At 37.1% G+C, this 19,582-nt stretch overlaps 2 protein-coding genes across 6 annotated transcripts in view; both read left to right on the forward strand.

The window, feature by feature from the left end:
• The window catches only part of LOC112661616 (multidrug resistance-associated protein 1-like), an 86,950-nt gene that overhangs the window by 55,380 nt on the left and 11,988 nt on the right, over positions 1 to 19,582 (forward strand). For 4 of the 5 annotated variants that reach the window (XM_025449686.3, XM_025449687.3, XM_025449690.3 and 1 more), the window contains 4 exons: positions 4,905 to 4,965; positions 5,400 to 5,619; positions 16,560 to 16,714; positions 17,351 to 17,506. In XM_025449686.3, coding sequence (XP_025305471.3) covers positions 4,905 to 4,965; positions 5,400 to 5,619; positions 16,560 to 16,714; positions 17,351 to 17,506 — 592 coding nt within the window. The remainder of the gene's footprint in view (positions 1 to 4,904; positions 4,966 to 5,399; positions 5,620 to 16,559; positions 16,715 to 17,350; positions 17,507 to 19,582) is intronic. The other variant, XM_025449691.3, reaches the window with a different exon arrangement.
• On the forward strand, positions 9,483 to 11,026 carry LOC125754138 (cation channel sperm-associated auxiliary subunit zeta-like). The gene is made up of 2 exons (XM_049104701.1): positions 9,483 to 10,038; positions 10,613 to 11,026. Exons 1-2 carry the CDS (start codon positions 9,822 to 9,824, stop codon positions 10,882 to 10,884), a joined length of 489 nt encoding a protein of 162 aa, XP_048960658.1. The 5' UTR covers positions 9,483 to 9,821; the 3' UTR covers positions 10,885 to 11,026.

Here is a 19,582-nt window from a genome sequence, read left to right on the forward strand (position 1 = left end):
TTTTTTTCCTTATAATTCTTATTAATTTTCAGCATACTGGAAAATTTATTTACCTTTATTTTGTCTTTTACTTCTAAGTTTTAAGCTTTGTAACAGCCTAATTTTTTGTCTATTTGTTCATTGCTTTATTGCCATCTAACCAACAAGTTTCAACTAAACACTGAATAGCATATAAACTGATGTTCAATAAATAATTGTTGAATGGATGAATAAGTAACTGACTTCTGAAAGAACACTCAAGGGTCTTTTTTTTAAATTTTTATTTATTTATGATAGTCACACAGAGAGAGAGAGGCAGAGACACAGGCAGAGGGAGAAGCAGGCTCCATGCACCGGGAGCCTGACGTGGGACTCGATCCCGGGTCTCCAGGATCGTGCCCTGGGCCAAAGGCAGGCGCTAAACCGCTGCGCCACCCAGGGATCCCTCAAAGGTCTTTTAATCCATAGTTTATTCTATTTTATTTTTTGACCTTATGACAATACCTTTCATTTAAATGACTGTCAATTTTTAAGGTTCCCCAAGAGAAACAAATCCAAAAGCACTGAAACAGACTTTGAAATCATATGCTATAGGATCTACACATATTTCTTATCTTTAAGAGAATTTTCACCTGTGTCTAGTTTTGCCAAGCAGTCAACACATAACTTGTTTAAAAGCTTGGAACTTAAAAATCAGTATTATTGTAAACTTAATCATAACCTTCACTCTATAATAAATCAATTTTCTTATTTATAAAATCATCGTCAGTCATAATATCTAAATTGAACCCCTTGAAGTTTTTGTGAATCACTTTGGGGAAGTTTCTTCTTGAAATAGGAATCCCAATCCCTATAAAAACTTATTTACAGAATTGATTTCTCAATACATCTGAAGTTGTGGAGGCTCCAACTGAAGCCAGGATTCTGAAACTTACTTCTCCAATGATGAGTACATTGGGAAGATTGCCTCAGTTCCAATATGCTGTATTCTTGTCAACACAACCAGCATCAGGTTTACTTTTTTTTTTTTTTTTTTTTTCAGGTTTACTTTTTAACAGCTGCTTTAAAAATGCTATTGGAGGTCCCTGGATTCCCCTATGCTGATCTTTTTCTTGTTTGTCATCATAATAATTAAATTGTTTTTTCATCTTTATGTTTGAGAGACCAGAGACCTATTTCAGTTTTTCCAAAATATGTGCATATTTTGGCTGCTTCTTGTATATTACCTAGTTATTCTTTTTTTTAATTTTTTTATGATAGTCACACATTGAGAGAGAGAGAGAGAGAGAGAGGCAGAGACATAGGCAGAGGGAGAAGCAGGCTCCATGAACCAGGAGCCCGATGTGGGATTCGATCCCGGGTCTCCAGGATCGCACCCTGGGCCAAAGGCAGGCACTAAACCGCTGCGCCACCCAGGGATCCCCCTAGTTATTCTTTTTTTGTGCTACTTCTTATTCTGGCTTCCATTTTTTTCCTGCTTTCTTATTTGCTAAGATAATATGACATGGAGGAAATTTTCCTGACTTTTTAACCTAATTTTCTATTTTATAGAATTACCCAGTTTCCACTTAGCGCAGCATTAAGCTAGAATAGGAGCTGAAAGATACACACAGGCAGCAAGTTGACAGCAGTTAAAGACACTCTTCAATGGGATGTACTGAGATAGGATGCAGGGAGTCTTTCTCATGGAAGAGGTAGTTCATGGAGAAAGTGGCTAACCGCCTATCAGGAGTGGGGGGTGGGAAAGGAGTTGAACTAAATGTCTGAGAATCCCTCTCTAAAATTGAAGACAGAATTGCATGATGACATGTTAGTTCAGTTTTCTAACAGGACTAAAACAATTCGAACTGTTTCTGCATTTTATTTTTCACTTTTTGGTTTAAATTTACATGGCATATATTAACTATTTTATTTTTTAAAATATTTATTAATATCTTCCTTGAATAAAGTAAGTCAGGAACGTTATTTCAGTATCTACACTGCCCTCTTCTGTCTTTCATGTCAAACTCTTTTAATCACTTTAGCCCTCCCATACATATCCCATACTTTGTAACTGCATGCTCAGATCAGGGATAATAGTTTCAGTATGTTAATTTTATATCTTTTATACAAAAATATGCAGATGGGTATTGTGCCAACTTTTCTGAGGGTTTTTGAAGGACAACACAGGACTCATTTTTAAAACTTCTCTACTAGCATAAAATAATTTGCTCTTTTAAAATTCAGATGAAACTTGTTATTCACAACAAAATGCCCAGAATGAAATGCAGCATTTTTTGTGGAAAAAGAATAAATAACATTGTGCTTTGCAAAAGCAATGCCCTCCTGTATAGTGTCCAATAAATTCTTGGTCTTTGTTAGTTGTGTCTAATTAGGATGCTTTAATTCCCTTTTAACAGTTGGGTTTCATGGCATTTTATATCCAACTACATTAAGAATTAATTTTTTGGCTTGACACCAATGCTGAATTTGCTTATCCAAACAGAAGCCATGCCAAGGGCTTGAAGGATGATGACAGTAATTAACCCAAATCATATACCAGGAGCAGTTCCAATGAAAGTGTCTGTTAAATAGTTTATCTTTCCCTGATGGTGAAGCTGATTCTAGAAAGGCCATGTATTACAGCCTCCCACAGACTGTTTCTTGACATTAGCGCCAGAGATAGAAAGGGAAGAGCCACCAGACTGATCAAATAAAGCCTTTCTTATTCTGGTAAAGAAAATGGAAATCATGGAGAAATGGGGCACATAACTCAGTTTAGTATTTCCAGAGGTCAGCTTGTTACTAGGTAAATCAAATGACTTAGAACTTAACATACCTCATGCTTCTATATCCCATCAATGGATAATGAGAGATATGTAAAAAAGAATGATCATTACAGCAAAAAAATAACAGTAGGAAAAAAACTGCAGCCACTCTACTGATTTTGTTAAATAAATCTTAATATAGTAAAATGATAAAACAATGCAGTCATAGAATAATATTTTAGGGTCATTACATACTGAGTCACAAAGACCATGTATAAAATTGTTTAAAAGAATGGCTTTAGAACAACATTTGTATTATGATAGTAAACACACGTAGAGAAAAGACTATGGCAATATTCACAAGCATGTTAGCACTGAATATCTCTAGAACATAGGAGAATGAATCTTCCTTCTCTTGCTTCTCTTCCTCCTCTTTTTTCCCTCCTCCTTTGCCATTACTTTTTTTCATGCTGTTGGTATTTTCCAAATGTCTCTCCAATAATACATTTCCAGAGGAATTGTCACATGCTGGGTGATTGATTAAAAATATGTCAAAATTGAGACAGAGGAAGGGTTCATGGCCCATAACAAAACCAGAGAAAGCTTTAAAGGAGGTAGGAAAATATCTGGTTCAGTTTAGGGTGATGTAGAGATAAATAAACAAAGAGATGAAGTAAGCATTTTACTGTATAGATCTGGAATTCAAGAGAGGTATAGCCTAGAACAATCAATTTGAGAGTATTGCACAAAGAAGAAGGTTATTGAAGCTGTGGCAGTGAATGAGATTGCTCAAGAGAGTGTGGAGCATACAAAGGAAATAGAGTGGGCCCTTGAACAATATGAGAGGTTAAGGGCACCTCCAGATAATGAAGGCAAAAGACAGAGAGAATAGGTTTGTCTGAGACTGGGGGTTTCCTGGAATGTGGGACAATCACGCTAAAACCAGAAATTTCCAGGAAACCAGAATCATTGATTATCCTAGGAGAGCAAGGATGGTAGAAACTTGGATTCAGGAACTGAAAGTCTAGATGAAATAAAAACCAAATGTCGTGAGAATAATTGAATGTACAATTTAGAAATAGAAAGAGCTATGGGCAGAGATTGAAATGTTTAGAGTTGGATTTTCCAAGGTAGGTTATATAAGATTCATGACTTAAAGTCCTGACAGTTAATGGTCAAAGTGAATGCAGATGAAGGATCTGGAGGTATGAAGTTGAAAAGAGAGTTTAATAAGCTGTCTATGTAAACTATGTCATCACCCAGGATGGTGGCAGAACAAAAATGATGAGCCCAATGCCAATCTTTATATCTGTTTATTTATTTGTTTGCTTATTTATTTTAGAAAATGACAGTGAGTGCTTGAGTGGGGATAGAAGCAGAAGGAGAGGGACAAGCAGACTCCACACTGAGCACAAAGCTTACCATGGAGCTTGATCCCATGACTCTGAGATCATGACCTGAGCCGAAGTCAAGAGTCAGATGCTCAACCAATTGAGTTACCCCAGTGCCCTCCTCAACCTTTTTTGAAATTTAAAAAAAAAAAGTTTTTGTTTTAACTTAAAAAAAAAAATGATTTCATTTATTTATCCATGAGAGGCACAGGGAGAGAGGCAGAGACATAGGCAGAGGGAGAAGCAGGCTCCTTGCAGGGAGTCTGATGCAGAACTCGATCCCAGGACCTGGGGATCACAACCTGAGCCAAAGGCAGATCCTCAACCACTGAGCCTCCCAGGTGCCCCAATTTTTAAAATTAAAAAAAAAATTTTAAGTAGGCCCGACACCAACATGGAGCTGAAACTCACAACCCTGAGATTAAGAGTCTCATGCTTTACTGACTGAACCAGCCAAGCAGCCCTTAATGCTATTCTGAGAGGCCAGGAAGCAAGTAGATGAGAAGACATAGAATATGGTGCACCAGGTGACATTAGCTTAAATAATTTAGGGATTTGACTCAAATTTAAAGGATAATTATCTAGAAGAAGCAGTAAAGAATCAGATTATATGTTCTGACTTTAAAATGTGTGGGATATTAGAGATTAAACAGTCTCTATTTGAAAAGATTAGAGGAATAATGTTATCAGGGCAGAGGAATATGCAATAAAATGATTGAGAATGTATAACCTTTAAAAAAGTAGTTGATCTGAAATCTACATCGTATACATTGTCTTGTTTTATTAGGCCCTCATTGGATCAAGGAAAACAGTTCTCAATGAAAAAAGAAAAGATCCCTATTGGTGGGGTAAGCACCAGAATTACTAGTATTATTTGTTATTAACTACACAAGTATAAAAGATTACATTGCATTCTTGATAATTATCATATATTTTTAATTTGAGGAGGGTTGCTATATAGTAGTTTGAAAAATTACATTAAATAGAACTGTTGGATAATATAGTGATGTTTAATTGGGATTACATGTTACTTAGCTATTAATCATAGTAACCTATATTATTTGAATATCCATCATATTTAAATGCTCAGGACTGTGTTGGCACTTTACATGTACTTATAAATTGGCTACTGTTACTATTCTGATTTACAGAAGATCTGGGAGTTAGAGGAATTAGTAATTTGACCAAGATCACAAAGCTTGGGAAATGTCATGTGGATTTAAATCTACCTTGTCTGACTTTTAAGCACAGTAACCTAATTTTATATTTACTTTGCCTTTAGGTGAAGTTCGCAATCATTCTGAAGTACCTCCAAGCCTTTGGCTGGCTCTGGGTATGGCTGAGTGTGGTTACTTACGTCGGGCAGAATTTGGTGGGCATTGGACAGAATCTATGGCTTACTGCCTGGGCAAAAGAAGCAAAGCACATGAATGAGTTCACAGAATGGAAACAAATAAGAAACAATAAGCTTAACATCTATGGATTATTGGGATTAATTCAAGGTAAAAAAAAAAAAGTCTAGCTACCTCTTTTTTTCTTTTTCTGACCTATTTTATTTGAATGCAAGCATATGGCATCATTTTATTTCAAATAGTTTTCAAGTATTTTGAGATAATTCAAATGCATATGGTTTTAATTCATCATATTTGAGAAAGTAAACCAACACTTGTGTGTCTGCTACACTGCTCACATTAAATAATGTATTTATCTCATTTATTCTTGACAAAAAGTATTTGGAAAGTTGTTATTATTCCTATTTTACAGCCAAGGAAACTGAGGCCCACGTACTAAGTCATTCAGGACTCAAAAGTCTTGACTACGTGGCTACTCACAGTATGTGTGAGACTTGTGATTGGTATGAAGATCAGGAAGTGAGTCAGTTAAAAACTACATTGTAAATAAAGTCTAAAACTACGTGGCAAGCAATAAGTGCTATAAAAGTAGTAAAGAAAACCTGCAAGGACACAGAGCAGGAAAAAGCCCTATTTGAGAGTTAAGATAATTTCCAAGGAATAGTTGTCATTTGAGGTGAAACTAAAAGAGTGGTTTGAATTTTGTGAAGCTGAGGTTACAGAGAAGGAGCACAGGTGACAGAAGCAGAGAGAAAGATGTGAGTAAAGACAGGGGTGGGGAAAGAAAGGGGCATGAGTGAGAGTGCCAGTTTGAGTGGTCTTAAAGTTATTTGGTATAGGATAGTAGGGAAACTAGAGGTGGGAAGGTAGTTTGGAGGTTTGTTAGAGATAATAGTTGGAAAGACAAGTGGGAAACTTTGAGAATTTGAGGGAAAAGAGGTGAACTAGGGTTATTTTTCAGACTAAGGATGAATTAGCCATGATGAAAAAGAAAGATGTACTTTTAGTGGAGGGATTAAATCAAAGAACAGCGAGAATTTGGGATTGATAGGGAAGGAATAATTGAGTATCTTTCAGGTGGAAGTCTGGATGGGAGATAATCTAACATAGATCTCTTCTCTGATCTATCTCCATGTCACGCAAAGCATCTAGTCCAGTGCTAACCAACAAGTAGAGAGTGGAATGGGATTGATGAATAAAAGATGGAGGAAAATAAATGAACAACAAAGGAATGGTCAGAGAATGGCAATGCAATTGGAGAAAAGGATAGTTAGGAAAGACATTGCAGCGAAAACATATGTAAGAATGAGTGATTTAAAACTAGGAAAAAGGCCTCATTCATGGTTTTGAAGTTCAACTTGAGTAACTGAGGGAATGATGAAGACAAAAATGAGGAAACCAGGATAAAGTCTTAATTGGTGGGACAGAGAATTCAGTTGACTTCAACTCAATTCAATGGTGAATTCAATTTTGGATACATTTAATAGAAAGTGTAGATGCATTTCTCTACTTTTTTTCTTCCAGTAGGCAAATTTAAGTGCCTGTCTGGAATTGGGAAGCAGAGTTCATCATATATTTGTAAAATGGAGGGCTTAGACTAAATCATTTGTACATTATCTCCAATCTCTAACACTCTAGCTCTGTGGTTCTACCGAGATAGGGAGCCATTGTAAAAGAGAACGAATGAGCCATAAGAGAAGATGTGATCACCATGAATGGGGATTAAAAGCCACAGGGGTGAATGATAGGTACTTAGGGAATGCCCATGTACAGCCAGTTAGGAGACTGACTTCAGGGAAATTGAGCAGAGATAAATTCCTGATCAACAGATAAACAAAAAAAAAATAAAACAAAACAAAACAACAACAACAAAAACACACCCAAAACACAAAAACACAATAATGTGAAGGCTTGCTCTGTTCCTGGAAACCCAAATCATTTTAGTTATAGAGGGTAAAACACATGAAATTGCCTTTGTTTCACCTTTTATGGTCCACAAAAATGGTAATTTCATATGGTTTAAACTAATTTATTCATTCATTTAACATATATTCTAATGAGGGATTCTTTAAACCTTGGACATGTTACTTAAACTTTTAATTTTATCATTTCTAGAATGTAGAAAATTTCTACCTAAATATTGCTACAATAAATTGAATTAGCTAATATGTATAGAGCTTACAGAAAAGTGCTGAGCATATAGCAAGAGTGCAGTAAATGTTAGCTATTATTTAACAGTAGTGGAAATGAATACTATGCACAAAGTCCTACAGATAAAAGGTTTCAGAGCCAGGATTTGTATCCATGTGTACCCGATTCCCCAAACTATTTTCTTAAGCAGTAAATTAACATTTCCAAAAGAGTTTTACATGAAGCACTAGAGATGCTCCATAAATATAAGTTTTTGTAGTTCAGTAGGTCTGGAAAACTGATAACTATATTTTTCTGTGCATCTGGAATCTTCTTTCTTTCCTTTTACTAAAAATTTTGAGATATTCTACAATAAACTGACTTGTTTAGTTCCATCTAACCCAATATTTCTCAAATCCATTTGACCGTGGAAAAAAATGTTTTTCTTGTGTGGTCTATCAATATCTTGAGCAACTTGTTTTCCATGGAATGTACTGTGGAAAACCCTATATAATGATACATATCCTTCCAAGTGGAAAGTATTATGTAACAAAAGCCAAAAAAAAAAAAAAAAGAAAAAAGAAAGGTAATGTTTCAAAGAAGTTCTCAATGGTTCTGAAATGGTGCAGAAATGTTAAGAAGAAAAAAAATTGAGAATAGACCTATGATTATAGTCAAAGATGCATCATCAAGAAAAAGACAGGGAAAAAAACAAAAAAAAAAAAAAAAGAAAAAGACAGGAAGAGAATATAGATTGTGGATAGTTGAACAATTGATAATTAAGGAGTAGATACATATTGTTCTTCAAAGAAGTTAGGTGATTTGGAAGAAAAAAAACATATTCAAAAGTATGGTAGAAATAAACAGATTTTAAAGTACAAATATTTTGTGTGTGTTTGTAAGAGGAAGGAAAGGCACCTTGAAGGAACATGATAATAAATTCAAACAAGAAAATAATATGTGGAAGTCATACTATCTAAGGATACTCATTAGGGAAAACATAAAGAGATACATGCATTTGGTAAAAAAAAAAATGAAGATAAAAAGTATGAAACTTAGGACTTTGCTTCTCTTTTCTTCTTTCCTGTATTTACTGTGTGGCCATTGTATTGCTTGTAAGTGTCTGCATCAAAAAGCCTGCAAATATTATGAGGCATATTTGTTTATTTTGCCATTCCATTAACATTATTCATTGGGGAAAGAGATGTTGTTAATGACTAAAATGAGATATAAGGAATACAGTATGAGAGATATAATGTGTTTGGTTTTTAATCAATAAGAGCCAAGTCCTATTGGTTTGCAATTTGCAACTCATTGAGGAAAGAATAGAAATAACAATCTAGAATTCTGAACAGCAAAAGAAACATCCATGTATACAGATATCTCTATATCTGTGTCTATCACATGCTCATACAAGAGTTAAACTCATACCAATCCAGAAGCTCATGTTACAAGTTTAGGGGAAATTCAATATACTTTGTTTTTTGTTTTTGTTTTTTTTACTTTGAAGGATATTTTGAGTGAGCAAATATCATTTCCTATACTACACAAGGTATGACAGTTCATTGTTCACAATTTTACTTTTGTAAAGTCTTACTTTTTTAATCAGAATTTTAAAAATTTATTTTTTTATTTAAATTCCAGTTAGTGGGCAGCCCCGGTGGCTCAGCGGTTGAGCGTCTGCCTTCAGCCCAGGGCGTGATCCTGGAGTCCCGGGATCGAGTTCCACATCGGGCTCCCTGCATGGAGCCTGCTTCTCCCTCTGCCTGTGTCTCTGCCTCTCTCTCTCTCTCTCTCTCTCTCTCTGTGTCTCTCGTGAATAAATAAATAAAATCTTAAAAAAATAAATTCCAGTTAGTTACATATAATGTAATATTAGTTTAAAGTGTACAACAGGTGGCGACGGGGTCCGTTGGGCGGAACCATGGAGGAAAAGCCTTTCAGAGCGCCTTTGGGTGCCAGGGCTCAGACGACTCGAGCCCAGACAAGGACACCCGGAATCTGTGGACCAGGGCCACGCTGTCGCAGCCGAAGCTGAATGTGCCGCGGTCCAAGATCTGCGATGACTCGGACGTGGAGGGCAGCAGCCTGGGCAGCAAGACTCGCCGGGGGTACAGTCGGAAGGCCGGCCGCGAGTCGGGTGGTGGCTGGGAAGAACGGGAGGACGGAGAGGACAAGGTCGGCTGCAGGCCGGGGATCTCCACGGGCACTTGTCTTTGGAGATGGAGCTGCGTCGGGGCAGCATCCTGGGAAGCCATTTAGAGGAAGACGTCGATTCCAAGACCGAGACCGAAGTATCTTCCTCAGAGTCCTGGCTCAGTATGTCGAGGCACACACCCCATGGAGCCTACTGGATAGAGCAGCAGAACAGGCTGCCGCTGCCTCTGATGGAAGTCGTGGAGAATGAAGCTCTGGAAATCCTCACCAAAGCCCTCTGGAGTGAGCACTTCCCCCCCAGCTCCCACAAGAGACCCTGGGGGATTTTGCAGGGCTTGGGCCTCTGGGAGTGGGGTTTCAGGGTGTGCATGCCTTGTCAGATTCCCCTAACACCCACAAGTATTCCAGGAGCCCTACCAAAAGTAAAAAATGGGGGGACTGGGCACAGGGACACCCAGTCAGGAAAGCATGGGTGACTTTCAGGGGCCTGGGCTCCAGCCTTAATGCAGCCCCTCTCTAGCTAACGCGGCTTTTCTACAGCTGTTTCTACACTCCCTAGTCTTTGTGTGACCTTGGCTCCCTCCCTCCATGCTATGAGGAACCACTGGACAATGGATTATTTGGGTAAAAGTCCCCTCCTTTGCCCTGCTTATAATATAAGACAGGGTTGCTGGCTAATTGCTTAGAGTAGGTGGCCCAGGAGGTGTCCACAGAGCTGCCAGCTACCACAGTTTAGGCCTGCAACACTCTAACCTTGTCCTCACCATTGCTCCACCTCAACACTCTCATCCTCCTCCACATCCCCCATCTGTTTAGCGTACAGGTGTATAACTTGACCCTTAAAAAAATCTGTCAGGGCCCAGCACCTTGGAGATCCAGTTTCCCAGACTAACACAGAACCGAGTGCCAAGCGTTCGTGCCACCCCAAGTCACCCGCGGTTCCTCAAATCTCACATGCAGCGCCGCTGCTGGGGAGCCCATGCCCTGCTCACTGCTCTGAGTGGAGCTCTGTCCTCCAGGCTGCCGGTCAGGGATGGCCCGGATCACTTCCTGACCAAGCAGCTGCAGCGATACATCGAGGGGCTCAAGAGGCGTCGGAGCAAGAGGCTGCACCTCGTAATGTATTGAGAACGCCGCTTCCGGCTCAAGTGACCGACAGCCCGACTCCAGCCCCCCACCCCTGTCCCGTCCCCAGAACGAAGCCTGACCCCGTCCACGTGGAATTTGAGTCCTAAAGAAATAAAAGACTGTGCACGGTCAAAAAAAAATAAATAAAGTGTACAACATTTTTTTTACTTGCCATGTATCTTTCTATCTTTATCAAGTTTTTATTTAAATTCCAGGTCACTTATATACAGCTTAACATTAATTTCAGTTTAAAATTTAGTGATTTATCACTTACATATAACATCCAGGGCTCATTACAGGTGCACTCCTTAGTACCTATCATTTATTTAACTCATCCTCCTGCCCATCTCCCCTCCTGTAACTCTCAGTTTGTTCTCTACAGTTAAGAGTCTATTTTCTAGTTCGTCTCTGTTTTTTCCCTATATTCATCTGTTTTGTTTCTTAACTTCCACATATAAAATTATATGGTCTTTATCTTTCTCTGACTTATTTTGCTTAGCATAATATTCTCTAGCTTCATCCACATCCTTGCAAATGGCAAGATTTCATTCTACTTTTATGAGTGAGTAATATTCCAGCATATTGTGTGTGTGTACATGTACATACCACAACCTCTTTATCCATTCAATGGATAAAGACATTTGGGCTCTTTCCATAATTTGGCTATGGTAGATGATGGTGCTGTAAACATCAGGTTGTATGTATCCCTTCAAATTGGCATTTTGGTATCCTTTGGGTAAATACTTAACATAATTGCTCCATCATAGAGTATTTCTTTCTTTCTTTTTTTTTTTTTTAACTTTTTGAGGAACATCCATACTGTTTTCCAGAGTCGCTACACCACTTTGCATTCTCACCAAGAATGTAAGAGGGTTCCTCTTTTCTCCACATCCTCACCAACACCTGTTGTTTCTTGTATTGTTGGTTTTAGCCATCCTGACAGGTTTGAGGTGACATCTCATTGTAGTTTTGATTTGCATTTGCCTGGTGACAAGTGATGTTGCGCATCTTTTCCATGTCTATTGGCCATCTGTCTGTCTTCTTTGTAAAAAATGCCTATTCAGGTCTTCTGCCCATTTTTTAATTGGATTATTTGTTTTTTGGGTGTTGAATTTTTTTTAAGACTTTATTTATTTATTCATGATGGGGTGGGGAACAGAGACACAGGCAGAGAGAGAAGCAGGCACCATGCTGGGAGCCTGACGCAGGACTCAATCCCGGGACTCCAGGATCACACCCTGGGCCAAAGGCAGGTGCTAAACCCCTGAGCCACCCAGGGATCCCGGCTGTTGAGTTTTTTAAGTTCTTCATATTTTGGATACTAACTCTTGATCAGATATGTGATTTGCAAATATCTTCTCCCATTATATCGGTTGCCTTTTCATTTTGTTGATTCTTCTTTCACTGTGCAGAGGCTTTTTATTTTTATGAAGTCCCAATAGTTTATTTTTGCTTTTGTTTCCCTTCCTCAAGAGACATATCTAGTAAGAGATTGCTATGGCTGATGTCAAAGAGGTTACTGCCTGTGTTCTCCTTTAGGATTTTTATAGCTTCAGGTCTCAAGTTTAGGTCTTTTAATCTATTTAGAATTTATTTTTGTGTATAGTGTAAGAAAGTGGTCCAGTTTCATTCTTTTGCATATTGCTATCCAGTTTTTCCAACATTTGCTGAAGAGACTCTTTTATTTTTAATTAACTATCAGTAGATATAGGAAGTATTTTGTAATGAAGCAACAGATTATTCAGTCTAATCAAAAGGATTTTTTCCTGATTGGATTTTTGTGTAGAGTGGTCTTTAGTCATTAAAATATGAATCTTCCCAGGACACCTGGGTAATCTCAACTCAGATCTTGACCTTAAGGTCATGATTTCAAGCTCCGTGTTGGACCCTACACTGGGCCTGCAGCTTATTATAAATAAATGAATAAATAAATAAATAAATAAGAATCCTTAATGTTTTCATTTTTAATTTTTTTGCATTAAAAAGTTTAAATTTTCTAAAGACATTATTAGGTGCAATTATAAGTTTTCTATAAGTGGATAAGCCTAAGAAATGAAAATATATAATTTCTGAGTTTTTCAGTAGACCACATCTGCATCTTACAGAATCCTGTCCAATGAAGAGCAGGCTGTATTCACTTACATCATCATAGCTCACAAAATAAAACAGGCAGGCAGGGGTGCTTTAAAGCATAAATAGCATTATCACATTTAATATCACAGACCTACTATGAATAACATAGAACACTAACATTCAAAAGAAACTGGAGCTCAAAGCACAATGTTAGATATATATATTTTTTAACAATAATAAAACGCTTACTTCATTTTCTAAATAAGAAATAGTTCCAAACATTTTTTCAGGGGCCCCAGCTATTCTCCTTAGAATCTCTAGGACAGTCTAAACATCCTCAATGTATTGTATTTTAAGCCTCATTGTTAGGAACTTCCTTTTTCCAATCCAATGTGAAAAATATAGGCACTCTAGTTTCAAAGTGCAAAGTTTAAAGAGTACACTCCTGCTTCTAGTTTAAGATGAGTGAGTGGATCATCTGCTTTACTTACCTCACAAAATTCCACTGAAATGACAGTGAAAAAATATAGAAGGAAAGACTTCAGAAGATTTCAGAGTGATACATTTCTACATCAGCAGTTAAGCTGATAGTTAATCATGGGTAGAAGAACCTGCAGCCCAGAACAGAGAGGGGAGAAGCTGTACCCCAAGAGAGAGATGTTCATTTGAGCAGTGGAGAAACACTAAACTCATAGTCCTGGGTAGAGAGTAGGATTGAGCTGCATGGAAATAATCAAAATAAGTCACTAGACCGTTGTTCTTTTGGCTCATTTGTCTCTCCTACAAAATCCACCACTATCACCACCATCAGATGCACCGCAACAACATTGTAAAAGTACAGTGAGAACTAGAAAGCTGATGTTTAATGAGGAAATTAGGGTTCCTAGTAAGTGTGGCATAGATAGAAGAAATTCTCCTTAAGTGGCTTTTGGAGAAGCTCCAGCTTACATGTCTGGATCCCAATATTCAGACTCTCTGTGTCATGTCTGCCCACTTATGTGGAATTTGAAGCAATCCCTTTCATTTAGAGGAAAAAATGTTGGAGGAAATTAGTGTGTGCAATAGCAGAAGGAAGCCACACCAGGTACCTCTATTAATTAACCTGATGTTTATCTCATATGTTTAAACTGATAATGATGATAGTTGTGTATTTTAATCAAACCAACAGTATAAATAAGTGCTAAAAATAAAGCGATGAAGTCCAGAAATAAAACAATCCTATTTGAAATAGAAGCTTAAAATCCCAAATTAATGTCTTCAGAGATTCAAAATATTATATCCACAAAACAAGTGCAAAAATATGCTGAAATAAGTTCAATTTTAGACAAAAAATTCTTGAAACATTTAAAGAATTTAAAAGAGACTATACAAGTGTGAGAAGATAAATTAGAAGAAATTATCCTAGATGTATAACATCAAAAAAATAGATGGAAAATGATAATAAGAACATTAGAGGAATAATCCAGGAAGTTCAACATTCATGTAATAACTTCTTTAGTAAATGCAAGTGAAAGTGATCAAATTCATAATATTTAACATTTCCCATATCTGAAGAATGCAAGTGTCTGATCTTTCAACCATTCCAATTAAGAGTGGAAAGAAAGAGCCAAGAGAGTAGTCTAGGTTCCAAAGAGGAAGGGGCTAAATACGATGAAGGAAATAATAGAATATCTAATGAGTTTGAATATATTCAGAAGACATTTGCTGACTATTGAAGTGTTTGGAAATAGATTAGTGCTTGTTGCATAGAAAACTAGAAATATGAAAAAAGTGGTGAACTTCATGCATAATGTATGTTTAGTGGCAATATAAATATTGAATATTTATTTGAGGAAAGAGGGTGGCACTCTGTTTTTGAAGGGGAAGAAACAAGTACGAGGGGAGTGAGGTAGAAAAAAATAGAAAATATTTAAGGCTAAAAAATCATTTAACAACAGCATTTGATATTATTTAAAATATAAAGGAATTAGCTGAAATACTTTAAGATAGTCAGGGTTGTCTATCATTGTTTTGTTTTGTTCTAAACATACATAAAGGAGTAAGAATCACACTGGCAGTATTAGCAGTTTTGTGTATTAGAGCACAAGGAAGCAGTTGTGTATCTTCTGTGATTCAGAGCAAACTAGCTTAAGTAACATGGAAATTTATTGACTCCTCAAACTGAAAAATCCAGGCATAGGTCTTTCTATGTACTCCATCCCTGTGCTCCAAAGAAATATCCACTGCTCTTTATTTATCAGCTCTACTTACTGTCTTCATTGGCTTAATTCTCAGGCTTCAAGTGGTGTTGGAAATGTTCTGTCTCGAGATCCCTGGGTGGCACAGCGGTTCGGCGCCTGCCTTTGGCCCAGGGTGCGATCCTGGAGACCCGGGATCGAATCCCACATCGGGCTCCCGGTGCATGGAGCCTGCTTCTCCCTCTGCCTATGTCTCTGCCTCTCTCTCTCTCTCTCTCTCTGTGACTATCTTAAAAAAAAAAATTAAAAAAAAAGGAAATGTTCTGTCTCAAAGAACTTCCTTCTATAAAAATCCATGGAGTTACTCTCCTTGAAACAATTTGAGTCACATATCCATCTTTCACCAGTCACTGTATCAAAGCATGTCTTCTTCCAGCCCTACAAGTTCTTTAATTTGAGAACTTTTTGTCCTTTCATTTCTTCTCACACACTGATAGCTCTTTGATGAGCTTGTCTCTTTCTTGTCATAGTTTGTCAAATGCAGGTAACAATACTCAATAGAAGCTGACAACTATTTCAACCTCTTCCACTAAAGCTCTATGCTTATTATTTATATGTATGTCTTTTCAGTTGTTGCAAGAACAACCCTTCCACCAACCAAATCTCAGTAGCTGAGACCCATAAATGAAGGAAGGAATAAATAAATAAATATTAAATTAAATATGTATATTTAATTTATGTATATTATATATAAATTTATATATTATATATAAATATTTATTTATTTATTTATTTATTTATTCCTTACTCATACCATGTGTTCATTGTGGGTCAGCAGGAAAAGGACTCTGCTTATTCTTGGCACCCAAGTTGAAAAGCAATTCCAGACCATTATAAATGTTGGCAAGCACTATGCAAAGGTAATAAACTTTAGCAGTTCTAATAACAGCTGTTAATGCTGTAACCCAGTATTAGTTATTGTTTCTCCTTCAATTTATTCAGAACTCTTCATAAGGTTCCATAAATCACAAGGAGGCCAAAAACAACTTTACCATGGATCTAGAAGCTAAGAGAACTAAAAATATTTGACTAGCAGCACCGGTAACTACCGTATCACAAAATTAATGGATTGCTAGTGTTCTGTGAACCTGTTCATTCCGTTACGTTTTGTGTATTTCTCTAGGCCCTATGCTTATGAATAAGGAGCACACTTCTTTGATAAGATGGCAACCCATCAGAGTGTCTATATTTGCTATCAATGCACCATATATATCTATACTTAGTCTGTTCTACAATTACACATTGTTAAGTTTATTCTTTGAGTTTTCCATGTAAAAAAAATGCTATGATAAGCAACTTTTTGAGAGTTAAGGTACAAAATTCCTTTAAGAGGTTAACATATCTCTGATAACAATTTGTGTTTAGGTCTCTTTGTCTGCTCTGGAGCCTATATACTCACCAGAGGATCCCTGGCTGCCTCTCGAACTTTGCATGCTCAACTATTGGATAATGTGCTGCACCTCCCGCTCAGGTTTTTTGAAACCAATCCCATAGGCCAGATCATCAACCGGTTCACCAAGGTAAGTAAAACCACACCTTGCTGAATAGCATACCTAAAAATGATCCATATTTAGTACCTTGTAATAAGGTACTAAAAAAAATCACCCTGAAAAGATGGGATTATGTTTAGTATAGATTTTCTTGTTATTTTATTTCTAATTCTTGGGAAATTTATAATTGATGTCTAGCAGCATCACATCTTTCAGACAAAAAATAACCCTTGAAAATTGCTGAAAGAATCCAAAAAGCATATGTGCTCTGGTGTCTACTACTACAATTCTTACATACACTCAGCTTGAGAATCATGGGTTTGGGCTGAGAAGTAAAGAAAATATAAGTCTATATGAAGATAACTGGATTTTAAGCATTCTGCTTAAAAAGTGCTGTGTAGTTGTCATTGTCATTGGGAAGTACAAATTGCTTGATCATAGGCATCTTGTTATTAGAATGCCCTCTTAACAACTACAACTGACCACAGGGGGAAAATACATGAGGGTGGATTGGGGAAGGCAAAGACCATGTAGTTAGATTTATCATCAGATTGTCACATCTGGGTAATTCTTAAAGATTTTTACATTGAATGACATATTTCTTCTTCTCCTCATTTTAAACCATGAACAGTTAAAAATAAAGTGACCTGATATCAATTTTTTCAGGACATGTTTATAGTTGATATACGTTTCCATTACTACTTACGGACCTGGGTGAATTGTACATTGGATGTTATTGGAACAGTTTTGGTCATTGGGGGAGCTTTACCACCCTTCATTCTAGGGGTTATTCCCTTGGTTTTCCTCTATTTCACTATACAGGTAAGTACTTGGATTTTTATGTGTAATAATAACATAAGTTCACAGTCAAATATAGGCTTAGACCCACTTAAATGGACTGTTAGTTCACATTCTTTAAAAAGCAGATTTCAAAAAAGGATCCCATTTAATAGAAAGTTACTGGGGAATGCTTGTAACAGATAGAAGAGAGGGAGCAGGAGAAGGCTGAGTGAGCCCTCAGACAGTGATGCAGATCTGATTCCTGTGATGAAGAGAAGAGGATTGGGTGTGAAAAATCTTGGATTGCAGGACAGTTCTATGGAAAGATCCATCTCCATGAATGGGAAGTCTACAACCAATGTCACCCATTGGAGTATCCCACGTGACCCCAAAATGGGCCTGCGTTAGCACCCTTGCCTTCCATACTCAGTTATTGCCTGGAAGCAACCTGTGGGTTACATGGCCTCCATGCTAATAGAGTAGTAGATCCAGAGCAGAAGCAGCTGGGCTGTCAGTCAGTTGTGCTCCTGCCGCAGCAGAACAGAGTCGTGTGTTTTTATGATCTCCACAGAATCTTTATGGTATTTACATTTTAGCAGAAAGCAAATTTGCCTGTAAATCCAAAAGAGACACAGATACTGCCTTTTTGTCCTGTTATCCCTGATATCAGTAAAGTACTCCTAGAAGAAGTAAATCGATCTCTTGTGATACATATCTTTGTTTTCCAATTAAAATGTGGTCAACCACATTCCAAAATTATGTCACTGTGGGGCCACAGTATACAAGGAAATTTCTTAACACATATTTAATTTAAATATGAAAGTATTTTGAGGCTGTTTACATAAAAGGATGCAGTTCTGGTAGTTCAATGCTTTCCCAAAATTTAAGCTTTAAAATTCATATTGGAGTTTGATCTGCCCAAAGGAGAATGTTAATAATGTTCTCATTTCTACACCTAAGCTATTATTATTCCTCCCACTACCTATGTTTTCCCTATTCTCTCTGCCTTGACTGGATCTTACTTATCCTTCATGGCCTAGGTCATATTTCATTTCTGTGTGAAGTATTCTCCACCAAAATAGTGCAAAGAGATCAAACTCATCTAGATATTATGGATTTATTATACTGCTAGTATTATAGCAATTTTTTAGACCACAAATTGTCTCCCCCGTGAGATTGAAAGTCCTCCAGGGTAGACACTGTCTTAGGGCTAAAAGAAAAAAATCTAGGATATGAGGGATAATATTGAGAATCTATTGTATTTTCTTAAAAAAAAAAAAAAACAACCCCCATATCACAAGTGAAAATTTAGATGATAGTTTTATGGTTGGTAAACTATACTAGGATGACCAGGAGTGGAAATAGTCTAGAAGCCATATCTTGTTAGGGGACACTATATAGGGTGAGCCCTGAAGTGAATTCAGTAGCCTCAAGTTCTTGTCACTTTCTTGACTCCCATGCTTGGCACAGCACTTCCATTTCCAGGTTTCTTTGCTTTCCCTATAAAATAGAAGGTTTGCTTTATATCAGTGCTATGCAAAGGAGGGTCCCTGGACCTATGGACTATACTCCAGACCTACTGAATCAGAATCTCTAGTTGTACTTCTTTTTTAAAAAATCACATTTTACAACATATATCCACAGACACACACGTGTGTGTAATAATATATATAATAATATATATATATATATATAATTTGTTAATCACATCCTAATAAAACTGGGAGGAAATAAAGAATCTAACAGAGTGAGACCTAGAGTTTGTGTTTTAACAAATCCTCCAGGTGATTTTTACTAAAGTGTGAGAAGCATTGATCTAAATCAATGGTTCTTAAGGTAAATACTCTCGATAGATTCATGGAAGGGACTTCAGGACTTCTATAATTCACTGAAATTTTATGAAAATTTCTTTATGATAATCTCTTGAGCCTCCTTGCAGTCCCAGAATGCCATAATCCTCTGTGCTCTCCAGGGCACTTACACAGAGAGTGTGTAGACTGTAAGTTGACAGGCCATATGTAGCTTCAGATATGTTTTTGCTCAGCTTGCTCAGTGTTTTTACTAAAACAAAGATATTTTAAAATCAGAATTTTATATAAAACTCCAGGTCCAAAGATC

This window comes from Canis lupus, chromosome 31 (assembly GCF_003254725.2).
Source record: "Canis lupus dingo isolate Sandy chromosome 31, ASM325472v2, whole genome shotgun sequence".
Classification (NCBI taxonomy): domain Eukaryota; kingdom Metazoa; phylum Chordata; class Mammalia; order Carnivora; family Canidae; genus Canis; species Canis lupus.